Here is a 12875-nt window from a genome sequence, read left to right as displayed (position 1 = left end):
TGGAAGGAATGATGCTAAGGCTGAAACTCCAGTACTTTGGTCACCTCATGTGAAGAGTTGACTCATTGGAACAGACTCTGATGCTGGGAGGGATTGGGGGTAGGAGGAAAAGGGGACGACAGAGGATGAGATGGCTGGATAGCATCACTGACTCGATGGACGTGGGTTTGGGTGAACTCCGGGAGTTGGTGATGGACAGGGAGGCCTCGCATGCTGCGATTCATGGGGTCACAAAGAGTCGGACACGACTGAGCGACTGGACTGAACTGAAACCAAATGTGGATAATTGAGTTGATTGTGTTATCATTCATATGTCTGAGATTATGTCATCATTCATATGTCATTCGTATGTTTGAGAATCTTCCATGACAAATGCCTGAGTTGCAGGGACTTTATTTATTTTTCCTTTATTTTTGGTCTCACCACACAGCATGTGGGATCTTATTTCCCTGACCAGGGATTGAACCCATGCCCTCTAGATTGGAAGGGCATAGTCTTAACCAATGGACTGCCAGGGAAGTCCTGCAGGGATTTAAAGCATGCACTTATTTACATATTTCATGTCTTAGCATCATTTGGCATCTCCCTGCTTCACATACCTGGGTTCTTCAGCCTTGAGAGTTGTGCTTTCAGAGTCCATTGTCCTTATTTCACGGGGTCTGTCGCTCATCTCTTTGGATTTCTCTGTCTCATCTTCTTCTGGAGTCAAGGTAGTTTGAAAACATCTTTCACCTTCGAAAGTCAGTGCTAGGTTTGAGATGGTGACACGTTTTGGGGATTCTCTAAACTCATTCTTACTTTTTGTATCTCGTAAACACCCAGACTTCAGAATGTTTTCCATTTTTTCCTTTGAAAATAACAAGCAGCAGCAAATCAGGTGACAGAAGAGCATCACACAGAAACAGATTATTTATGAAGCAGTAATCATTTCATTCATATTTACTGAGTGCCCTTGAGCGCACAAGTACAGTGATGAAGGGATGAGGCTTGGTGTTGCACAGCCGTTGAGAGGAGCCTAGGTGGGCCTGGAGGCTGGCAGCGTGGGGGCCCGGCACAGCACATTCGAAACCTCACGTGGTCATGCACACCAGTATCACCTCAAGAAGGAAAATTAGGACTCAGTCACAGGGCTTCCTCTCCCTCAACTGGCAGGGAAAGGAAGGTTTTCTAGAAATGTCTTGCCACCAATTGTTCCCATCCAAAGTTGCTCTTGACTTAAGAGCATCTAATAGGTGACAGGAGTTGGAGGTTCATAAAAATACTAAAGAGTTTGCTTTTCAAAAGACCTAAAATTTAGCATTCTAGTATCTCAGCCATTCTCCTAGTGCCCCTGGCGTCTGTTATTAGCACCACTGCTCTGTCGTTCCTCGCCTCCCCCAGACTCGCTCTCGGGCCTCAGAGCCATAGGCCAGCTGGTCTGAAAGATTCTGTCTGTCTAACATCACTGACATCTGCGCCTTCTTCCCCCTTTTGTCATTATCTACTCCACCACCTCTGTACTGTTCTTTGAAAATAATGCAGTAATCTTCTGTAAAAATTAAACATTTTTTCTGACAATGAAAGCAATATATATTTTTCATAGAATATTTAGAAAATCCTAAAAGATATACAGTGAAAGGGAGAAAATTATTGCTTTTTGATGCCACAGGCCAGATATAACTACTATGGGCCATTTCATTCTGGTCTTTTTCTCCATTTATTTATTTTGAATGTGCCTGTTTTGTGATCATATTGCAGTGCTGTAGCCCATATTTTTTCACTTCAAAATTTATTATAAAAATCTCCCTATGTTATTAAAAACTTTGTAAAGCTACTTGAATTTTTTTAATTAAAATTATTATTATAAAAAGCAGAACATTCAGAAACCCGTAAAGAATAAAACATCAATTGCTTATAAGACCACAACCTAGAAATAAACTATTATTAACAATATGACTTCCCCTTCTCCTATTGTCTGCATATACACTTGCTTTTTTATGTAATAAGGATGTGAAGGTTGCTCAGTTGTGTCCGACTTTTGAAACCCCATGGAGTATACAGTCCATGGATATCTCTAGGCCAGAATACTGGAGTGGGTAGCCTATCCCTTCTCCAAAGGATCTTCCCAACCCAGGAATTGAACTGGGGTCTCTTGCATTGCAGGCGGATTCTTTACCAACTGAGCGCTCAGGGAAGCCCAGAAATAACTATTAACAATATGACTTTCTCCCCCTCCTATTATCTATGTATACACTTGCATTTTTATGTAATAAGGATTATAAAACCCTTTAGTTCATTTTTCATTCAGCTTTATATCATAAATATTTTTCCAAGTAAAGAAAAATTCTCCAACAGAATTAGCGCTATGGAGTAATTGTTCATTTAACCAATATTTACTGAGTGGATATAATCTTGTCCGTCACTTTGGTTGCTCCTGAATGATATAAACATGCAACATGCCCTTTGTGGTTTAAATTCATTTAGCCCTTCCTCTGTGGTGGATGTTTAGGTTACTTCTTCATTATCATTATTTTATTTTTATAAACATAGAATAGATGTGGTACAATTAACATCTTTATAGTTAGATTCTCATTCTTATTGGTGATTAATTCCTTAAGATTAATCTTACAATGTGAGAGGCCTGGGTTTGATCCCTGGGTTGGGAAGATTCCCTGGAGAAGGAAATGGCAACCCACTCCAGTACTCTTGCCTTGAAAATCCCATGGATGGAGGAGCTTGGTGCAGGCTACTATCCATGGGGTCACAAAGAGTCGGGTACGACTGAGCGACTTCACTAATTCCTTAAGAAAGATTCTTAAAAGTGAAGTCACTGAGTCAAAGGGTGTCAACATTTCTAGGTTCTTGACTCATAATGATTTCAAGAAAGTTTGTTCTAATTCTCACCCTGCCATGAATCTTTAGAAACTCCCAGATGACCCCAACTTTACTAATGCTGACTGTGTTGATCTCTTAACAGCTTTATGGATGAAATATTTTTTGGTTTGCATTTTTTTATTACTAGTGAGGTTAACCTTTTCCACTGATTTTAGTAGCTAGTGGTTTCTTCTGTGAAATGTCCATCTTTTCCCTCTGTCATCTTTCTGTCCTGGGCCCCACGGGGAGTTCTCAGCTACAGTCTCCACACCAATCTCTTTACCTACAATCTGTCCTGCCATCAGAATAACCTTTTAAAAACACAGCCCCTTCACTCCCTTATACAGAGCTTTTGTGGCTAAGGTTTGTTCAAAGCCTGAGTCTACACTTCTTATTTTGGCATTTAAGATTTGTAAGCAATTTTCCAATCCTATATCTTCATATTTTCCACATATATTATGCTCCAGCCAAACTGATACATTGTTGGATATGGCTCTGTGTTTTTCCACTTTCTGGCTATTTCTAAAGCTGCTCACTTCTTTGGGGAATTTATTTTCTTATTTTTATTCCTCACTTTTACTTATTGAAGTTTCACCCCATCCTTCAGTGTACTTCATATATTTGTGCACATTTAAACCTTAATATAACCCTTACATGATATTAATATTCTCACTTGAGAGCTGCATGTTCAGTGACTTGGCCAAACTAACATGAAGCAGGCAGGGCAGGATTCCAACCCAGGACTTCTGACTCTGATACCAAAGTTCTTTTTATCCTACCATGCCTCCTGATACAGGGTTAAGTTTTATGGTATGGATGGTCACTGCCTATTTCAGGGGACATCTTACAACTCTTTTAAGCAGGGGTTCAGGGATCAGATCTCATTCTTAGTGTTAGGTTAATCAGAGTAAACTCCATACTATTTCAATAATCAATGTCATGAAGCTCACCAAAGAGAGTGAAAGAGAGTAATTATTAGAGAATGAAAGTCTTCTATGTCACATACCTTTTCCTCCTGCTTGGCCTTGAGTATGTCATCATTTTCAAACACCACTCTGACCCCTGAGCTTGCTGTGACTCCACAGATGTCTGTGACTTCTGTGACTTCTGTGACAATATTTATATCTGGGGCCTCAGTGACCTCATTTTCTGGAATATCCGTGACGTCGGTGACATCGGTGATGTCTGTGAATTCCGAGAAATCAACGCTTTCTACATCGTTGTTGGGGTCTGAACATGTGGACAGGTGTGAGGTCTGTATGGCGGGGAAGGCTGCTATATCCATGATGTCCACTGAGCCTGTGATGTCTGTGCTGTTCGTGATTTCCGAGAGGCTGGAGACTTCCGACACTTTGGAAGCTTTGGCTTTCTCCTTATTCAAGAGGGAGATGAGCTCTACCCACTGACAGAACAGGGCTTCTTGTTTGCATGCAGGGGCGCAGAGCTGTAGGTAGTAGGCTCGGCCACTCACCAGCTTTACTTTGATGCGCATATTCTCGGCATCATGTACAGAGAGAGTCACAAACTGCAGAGGGAGAAACCTGCAGACAAATGCAAATATCATCTGGAGGCCTGATTGGAAACTGTCACAAGGCCTTTCATGTTATAGACATTTGTGGAGTGAGACAGGACACCAGGTGCATCTCTCAAACAGGTTTGGGGAGGAGCCGGCGTGGGATGCGGCAGTACCTTCTTGTGGCCACATGTTCCCAGGTCTGGCTCATGGTTTTTGAGGCTCAAAACCTTGATTTTTCATACATATAATCAGGCTCCTGAAGACCAACTCACCTGAATCATACTCCTAAGACTATCAACTGGTATATCAGCTATTTATTACTCATCTAGGAGAAGTTGTCCCATTTAGTTAGTCCTGCAAGGTTGAGACTGAGAGTGATTTGCCGTGGGTCCTACAGCAAGTTGGTGGATTGAGACAAGAACAGAACTAATCCTGATGGAAGTTGGGATGGTGGGGGAGGAAGTTCCTGTTCAGTCAGTTCAGTTCAGTCACTCAGTCGTGTCCAACCCTTTGCGACCCCATGGACTGCAGCACTCCAGACTTCATTTTATATAATTAGTCAATTAATTTGGTTGTCCCAGGTCTTAGCTGCAGCACGTGGGACCTTCATTCCCTGAACAGGGATCGAACCTAAGCTTCTGCATTGGGAGTGTGGAGTCTTAGCCACCGGACCACCAAGGAAGTCCCCTAGGTTTAATTTTTGAGAAGTTAAAGGTGAACCATTTGTTTTGACTGCCAGGTTGTCAGACAACCTCCCCAGACTCTAAGGATATGACTCTGTCATCTGTAGCAGGAAACAAAGTGAGGAGCACTTATCATCTGTGTTTCTAGTCTCATCTCCTCCGGGGTAAAAGCGTCTTTTTCTGACAGGTCGTGAACCTCTTTCCTTTGTAACTCACCTGGTAAGCACCAGATTTTCTGGAGAAGGAGATGTCAGGAGACTTGTAAACAGGGGTTCTGAATCTTTCTGGGCGGTGGGTGTCAGATGAGCCAGCAACATCACGTTAGGGGTCTTGGTGGTGGGATTGGAAGAGCAGATGCCTACGGTCACCCAGTTGGCTCGGTTATGAAGGTAAATGGATTCCCCTCTCCTGTTGACCTGAGGCAGAGAAGAGGAAGAGGGAAGTTCTGATAAGATCTGTGGCCTCAACAACCTCACTTACCCAAACAGTGTAGGAATAAAGGAGAGATGAACCATGATGCTATAAAGAAAGCTGAATGCCGAAGAATTGATGCTTTAAAACTGTGGTGTTGGAGAAGACTCTTGAGAGTCCCTTGGACTGCAAGGAGATCCAACCATTCCCTCCTAAAGGAGATCAGACCTGGGTGTACATTGGAAGGACTGGTGTTGAAGCTGAAACTCCAATACTTTGGCCACCTGATGCAAAGAGCTGATTCATTGGAAAAGACCCAGATGCTGGGAAAGATTGAAGGCAGGAGGAGAAGGGGATGACAGAGGATGAGATGGTTGGATGGCATCACTGACTCAATGGACATGAGTTGAGAAAACTCCAGGAGCTGGTGATGGACAGGAAGGCCAGGCATGCTGCAGTCCATGGAGTCACCAAGAGTCGGATACAACTGAGCAACTGAACTGAACTGAGCTGAACTATGATGCTTTTGCTCATGTGACTTCTTGGAGATATCACAGTGAATAGACGTGGTCCCTGATCTCTGGGGTCTGCTGGTGAAAATGAACATTAAACAAGTATGTCACTAAGTGTCTTATGTGTTATTGAGCACAAGTTCAGGGTACTGTGCTGTGGGGTGCATGACAGAAAACTTGACTTAGTGGGGAAGAAGGCAGGTATGTGTGTAACTACCTTTATCAGAGAAGATATGTTTATTATAAATTGTAGCAGACAATTTACAGTCATATACTGTTCTATGTTATAGTCCATACAGCCAAGTGGTTCTCACAGAAGTCAAACTCTTGTATCCATAGTTCAGTTCAGTCTCTCAGTCGTGTCCGACTCTTTACGACCCCATGAATTGCAGCACGCCAGGCCTCCCTGTCCATCACTAGCTCCCAGAGTTCACTCAGACTCACGTCCATCGAGTCAGTGATGCCACCCAGCCATCTCATCCTCTGTCGTCCTCTTCTCCTCCTGCCCCCAATCCCTCCCAGCATCAGAGTCTTTTCCAATGAGTCAACTCTTCGCATGAGGTGGCCAAAGTACTGGAGTTTCAGCTTTAGCATCATTCCTGCCAAAGAAATCCCAGGGCTGATCTCCTTCAGAATGGACTGGTTGGATCTCTTGTATCCATAACCCCAAGATAATAGTAAAATGTAGTAGAATGAAGGGTGAATTTTGAGCATGTGTTGCCTTTGTTCTGAATATAGTTTTATTTATAAGGTTATGCTATTTAATTCTTAACGATGACTGTGTTTAACAACCAACTTGTAAACTTCCTGAACTCTTACCAATCAGCCAGCTCGGTACACCCTGGCCATAGAGTCAGAAAAGGTCCCCCAAGGAAGGGCCTCTAAATCAGACCTGAGCAACGTGGGACATGGACTGGCTGGGCACAGAGCAGAGTCTCTGCTGGCTGGAAGAGGATGAGACTGGAAAGTGGGTGGACAGGGATGTGAAGGAAGCCAGAGAGGGAAAGCACTTGGTTTCCCAGCTGTGTATTAATTGCTGCAAAAAAGTAAATTACCAAAAAACAAATATATTTAGAAGGAGATTGTAGCCTACACTATTGATTAGCTACCCAAAGCTGTGCTCCTATTCTTCCTGATTAATAGAATTCTGGTTTTGTCCAGGATCCACCCCTCAGGGATGGTGCCCCCAGCTGAGGAGTGAACTCATCCACCCAAACTAGTCACGGTGGTCCCATCCCCTGGCCAGTGATTGCTGTCTGCAGGGGCATGTACTCAGGCCTGGCCAATGGGACCGAGCCTCCTGGTGGCTCTGGGAAAGGGGTCTCAGCTCTCACAGTTGCAGAGAGGAGATGTACCCCCTCTCTTGCTGGCAGGTGTCATGTCCTGCTCACATGTGATGTCCTCAAGGGAGAAATTTGTAGGTAACAGGACAAAAAGAGAGAAGCCGGGACCCTGATGGTTCCTGCGAATGAGTTGCAGCCCTTTGGTTCTTTCAATCTGTATCTGTGTTAGTCGCTCAGTTGTGTCCGACTCTTTGCGACCCCATGGACCATAGCCCGCCAGGCTCCTCTGCCAATGAGATTCTCCAGGTAAGAATACTGGAGTGGGTAACCATTCCTTTCTCCAGGGTGTCTTCCCGACACATGGATCAAACCTGTGTCTCCTGCATTGCAGGCAGACTCCTTACATCTGAGCCACCAATTTACTTGAGATAATCAGTGTTCTTTTTCGCTCACACTTGAATCAGGTACCTTGATAACTTGCTGCCAAAGACATAGCAATCACAAGAGGTTGTGTGTGTTGAAGGGAATAACTTATCTAGTTATGACATGTTCAGTTCAGTCGCTCAGTTGTGTCCGACTCTTTGCGACCCCATGAATCACAGCACGCCAGGCCTCCCTGTCCATCACCAACTCCCGGAGTTTACTCAAACTCATGTCCATTGAGTCGGTGATGCCATCCAGCCATCTCATCCTCTGTCGTCCCCTTCTCCTCCTGCCCCCAATCGCTCCCAGCATCAGTGTCTTTTCCAGTGAGTCAACTCTTCGCATGAGGTGGCCAAAGTACTGGAGTTTCAGCTTTAGCATCAGTCCTTCCAATGAACACCCAGGGCTGATCTCCTTTAGAATGGACTTGTCGGATCTCCTTGCAGCCCAAGGGACTCTCAAGAGTCTTTTCCAGCACCACAGTTCAAAAGCATCAATTCTTCGGCGCTCAGCTTTCTTGACAGTTCAACTCTCACATCCATACATGACCACTGGAAAAACCATGGCTTTGACTAGATGGACCTTTGTTGGCAAAGTAATGTCTCTGCTTTTGAATATGCTATCTGGGTTGGTCATAACTTTCCTTCCAAGGAGTAAGAGTCTTTTAATTTCATGGCTGCAATCACCATCTGCAGTGATTTTGGAGCCCAGAAAAATAAAGTCTGACACTGTTTCCCAATCCATTTCCCATGAAGTGATGGGACCAGATGCCATGATCTTTGTTTTCTGAATGTTGAGCTTTAAGCCAACTTTTTCACTCTCCTCTTTCACTTTCATCAGGAGGCTTTTTAGTTCCTCTTCACTTTCTGCCATAAGGGTGGTGTCATCTGCATATCTGAGGTTATTGATATTTCTCCTGGCAATCTTGATTCCAGCTTGTGCTTCTTCCAGTCCAGCGTTCTCACGATGTACTCTGCATAGAAGTTAAATAAGCAGGGTGACAATATACAGCCTTGATGTACTCCTTTTCCTATTTGCAGCCAGTCTGTTGTTCCATGTCCAGTTCTAACTGTTGCTTCCTGACCTGCATATAGGTTTCTCAAGAGGCAGGTCATGTGGGCTGGTATTCCCATCTCTTTCAGAATTTTCCACAGTTTATTGTGATCCACACAGTCAAAGGCTTTGGCATAGTCAAGAAAGCAGAAATAGATGTTTTTCTGGAACTCTGCTTTTTCCACGATCCAGCAGATGTTGGCAATTTGATCTCTGGTTCCTCTGCCTTTTCTAAAACCAGCTTGAACATCAGGAAGTTCACAGTTCACGTATTGCTGAAGCCTGGCTTGGAGAATTTTGATCATTACTTTACTAGCGTGTGAGATGAGTACAATTGTGTGGTAGTTTGAGCATTCTTTGGCATTGTCTTTCTTTGGGATTGGAATGAAAACTGACCTTTTCCAGTCCTGTGGCCACTGCTGAGTTTTCCAAATTTGCTGGCATGTTGAGTGCAGCACTTTCACAGCATCATCTTTCAGGATTTGGAATAGCTCAACTGGAATTCCATCACCTCCACTAGCTTTGTTCGTAGTGATGCTTTCTAAGGCCCACTTGACTTCACATTCCAGGATGTCTGGCTCTAGGTGAGTGATCACACCATTGTGATTATCTGGGTCGTGACGATCTTTTTTGTACAGTTCTTCTGTGCATTCTTGCCACCTCTTCTTAATATCTCCTGCTTCTGTTAGGTCCATACCATTTCTGTCCTTTGTCGAGCCCATCTTTGCATGAAATGTTCCCTTGGTATCTCTAATTTTCTTGAAGAGATCTCTAGTCTTTCCCATTCTATTGTTTTCCTCTATTTCTCTGCAGTGATCACTGAGGAAGGCTGATATGAGGACATATCTAAGTTATCGAGAGCTGACTGCCTCCCCCAGTGTTCTTTAAAGCTTGAAAATGATTATTTGAGAAAGGTGCAGAAGAAAAATAAAAAGATTATTAGGAAAGAAGCACACAGAAGGTGAATTACATCAAAACATGACATCACGTGCGTTTTGGGGTATGACTTAAACATTGGTATTCTTAGAGGCGTCACCTCCCTCCCTATGACTTCTTGGAGGTGAAGAGCTCTCCCATCAGTGCAGAGGACTCTTGTATGTTGTCATTTCTATGTAGAATCAGCTGAGGAGCTGCTTAAATGGGTGTGTTCTGTGTTTGACTTGGTTGTGACACTTTGAAGAACTTTAAGGGTATGCCCTACATAATTTAATTCAGTTCTCCATTTCTCTGTCTGAATTTTTTTTCTTTTCTTTTTTGGCATCTCATAGCATGCAAAACTTCCAGGACCAGGGGTCGAAAATGTGCCCCTGCAGCGGAAACACTGAATCATAACCACTGGACCATTATGGAACCCTCTGTCTGAATAGTTTAATATTGAATGTTTAGAGGAAATTTAGAACTGCTCCCAAATGCATTGAAGTGTAGTTTCATTCATAATGTAGGTAAATTTTTAGGAGAAGGAAACTTCGCTCCTTGATACAATTTAACAAATATATTTTCCTTCAGAAGTAAGAAGGAAAATGCGTTTTAATCCCTGGTTGTGTCATAGATATTATTCTTTAAAATGTCTCCTAAGTTAAGAAAGGAGTTATCTGAATGCTTTCCTATGGCAGAGTATTTTAAAATGACCATACTTTCTTTGTGTGATTTTGGGAAGATTATAGAATAATTTCAGTAGAGTTGGGACAGAATTTCTAGGTTAGAGTTTGTTGGGGGAAATTTGAAGTGAATTTTCCTTTTACATTAATTAGTTTAGATTGTTTGAAGTTCCCAAACTATCCCCTTTAATTCTATCACACAGTCCCTTTTAAAATATTAAAATAATTTTTCCAACCTTTTCCACTGTCTTTGAGAAAATTAATTATGAGGTTATCATAACTTAATTCAGGGTTTAATTATCATTTACCTGGATAAAATTGCTTTCTAATATGGGAGGAGATACAAAAGGGGCGTATTCTCCTCCATTCAACATATTTTGAAGCTCTCCTGGATCCTTGGAGTCTGGGACACAGATGTCATCTTTCTCATCGATCCTTGTGGGAGATTTCCTGTTACTCTTCTTCATTGTGCTTACGTATAAACCTCAGGAAAATGAAGGAATGGACGTACAATGAATAGAGACAGAGAACATTTAACATAATAATTAAGTTGCCTTACTTATTCATTAATTCAACATATTTTATCCACATTGAGGGTATTCCAGGCACTGTGCTGGGCGCTGGAGATCCATCTGAATCAGACATAATACGCCTGCCCTCAGACATACTTCCTATTGGCTTAGATGGTAAAGAATCTGCCTGCAGTTCAGGAGACCCAGGTTTGATACCTAGGTTGGGAAGATCCCCTGGAGAAGGCAGTGGAAACCCACTCCAATATTCTTGCCTGGAGAAACCCATGGACAGAGGAGCTTGGCGGGGTTGCAAAGAGTCGGATACGACTGAGCGACTAACACTTTCACTCACATGTAGGTCACTCTCTCTGGAGAGACAGAGTAAGCAAGTGAAAAAGAAAATGTTGGATGATAAGGGTTACAAAGACTCTGGATCAGATCCATATGACAAAAAAGTGTCTGGGGTGTTGTGCTAGCAACAGGAATTAGGGTGGTGAGGGGAAGACTCTCAGCATATTTCCCCCTACCCAAACCATTATTTTCTATCTTCCCAATAATACTACCACTATCCTTCCTGTATTGCATAGGTCTCAAGCCCTTTTATTGTAAGTAAAGGGCTTACTAACCTGAGACCATTTCTTCCTAAAACATTCATCTATGACTGAGGCTTAGTGAACAGTGGATTCTGTCTAGTCACTGACAGCTCTGCATCTCCTGCTGTCTCTCTGCTCTCTCTTCACAACTGCTTCAACAAACACAGTGGCTCTACATCATTGGATTTGATCTTTCATCTGCCAGAAATCACAGAATTCCAACAAGGGAACAAGGCCCCAGAAGGCAATTCTGTTCAAGTCTTCAAAAGATCACTCATTCCCCTTCACAAACTCCATGGCAGTTCAGAGGAAGGGTCCTTAATTGGCAAGTGGTAAGCCCTGAATATTTATTTCCACCTCAGTCCTTTCTCAGAGATCCTTCTCTTCCTTTCCCTGGCCAAGCTAGAGGGTAGTGAACGTGTCTCATCTCCTTCCCAGCCAAAGCTTGGGGGCACAGAGACCACTGCTGCTTGATAGCCCATGAATATGTGACTCCGCGAATTTCCCATCAGACCTTCTGCTGTTGACAACACAATGTCCCCTTCCCAGCCCAACTTCAGTGCATCTTACATGAACACAGGGGAAGTAAAATTAGCCAAGAGGAAGTGAGAGTCCAGAGGAGCCAAAACGTAGATAGAATGAGACAGAAGAAAGATCATTCAGGAATAAAAGAGAGAGAGAAAATGACAAGCTGAAACAGAGAGGATCAGATCAGATCAGATCAGTCACTCAGTCGTATCTGACTCTTTGCAACCCCATGAATCACAGCACGCCGGGCCTCCCTGTCCATCACCAACTCCCGGAGTTCACTCAGACTCACGTCCATAGAGTCAGTGATGCCATCCAGCCATCTCATCCTCTGTCGTCCCCTTCTCCTCTTGCCCACAATCCCTCCCAGCAACAGAGTCTTTTCCAATGAGTCAACTCTTCGCATGAGGTGGCCAAAGTACTGGAGTTTCAGCTTCAGCATCATTCCTTCCAAAGAAATCCCAGGGCTGATCTTCAGAATGGACTGGTTGGATCTCCTTGCAGTCCAAGGGACTCTCAAGAGTCTTCTCCAACACCATAGTTCAAAAGCATCAATTCTTTGGCGCTCAGCCTTCTTCACAGTCCGACTCTCACATCCATACATGACCACAGGAAAAACCATAGCCTTGACTAGACGAACCTTTGTTGGCAAAGTAATGTCTCTGCTTTTGAATATGCTATCTAGGTTGGTCATAACTTTCCTTCCAAGGAGTAAGCGTCTTTTAATTTCATGGCTGCAGTCACCATCTGCAGTGATTTTGGAGCCCAGAAAAATAAAGTCTGACACTGTTTCCACTGTTTCCCCATCTATTTCCCATGAAGTGATGGGACTGGATGCCATGATCTTTGTTTTCTGAATGTTGAGCTTTAAGCCAACTTTTTCACTCTCCTCTTTCACTTTCATCAAGAG

The 12875-nt window shown here is 43.3% G+C and overlaps 1 protein-coding gene across 1 annotated transcript in view; it reads right to left on the bottom strand.

The window, feature by feature from the left end:
- The window catches only part of FAM71D (family with sequence similarity 71 member D), a 33426-nt gene that overhangs the window by 13654 nt on the left and 6897 nt on the right, over positions 1 to 12875 (bottom strand). Inside the window, exons 2-5 of the mRNA XM_027552211.1 lie at positions 10641 to 10816; positions 5269 to 5468; positions 3860 to 4394; positions 600 to 847 (exon numbers count right to left, since the gene is read on the bottom strand). Coding sequence (XP_027408012.1) covers positions 600 to 847; positions 3860 to 4394; positions 5269 to 5468; positions 10641 to 10799 — 1142 coding nt within the window. The 5' untranslated portion in view covers positions 10800 to 10816. The remainder of the gene's footprint in view (positions 1 to 599; positions 848 to 3859; positions 4395 to 5268; positions 5469 to 10640; positions 10817 to 12875) is intronic.

Source organism: Bos indicus x Bos taurus, chromosome 10 (assembly GCF_003369695.1).
Source record: "Bos indicus x Bos taurus breed Angus x Brahman F1 hybrid chromosome 10, Bos_hybrid_MaternalHap_v2.0, whole genome shotgun sequence".
NCBI lineage: Eukaryota > Metazoa > Chordata > Mammalia > Artiodactyla > Bovidae > Bos > Bos indicus x Bos taurus.
Note: the sequence above shows the minus strand (reverse complement) of the source record. Positions and strands in the feature narration are given on the sequence as shown.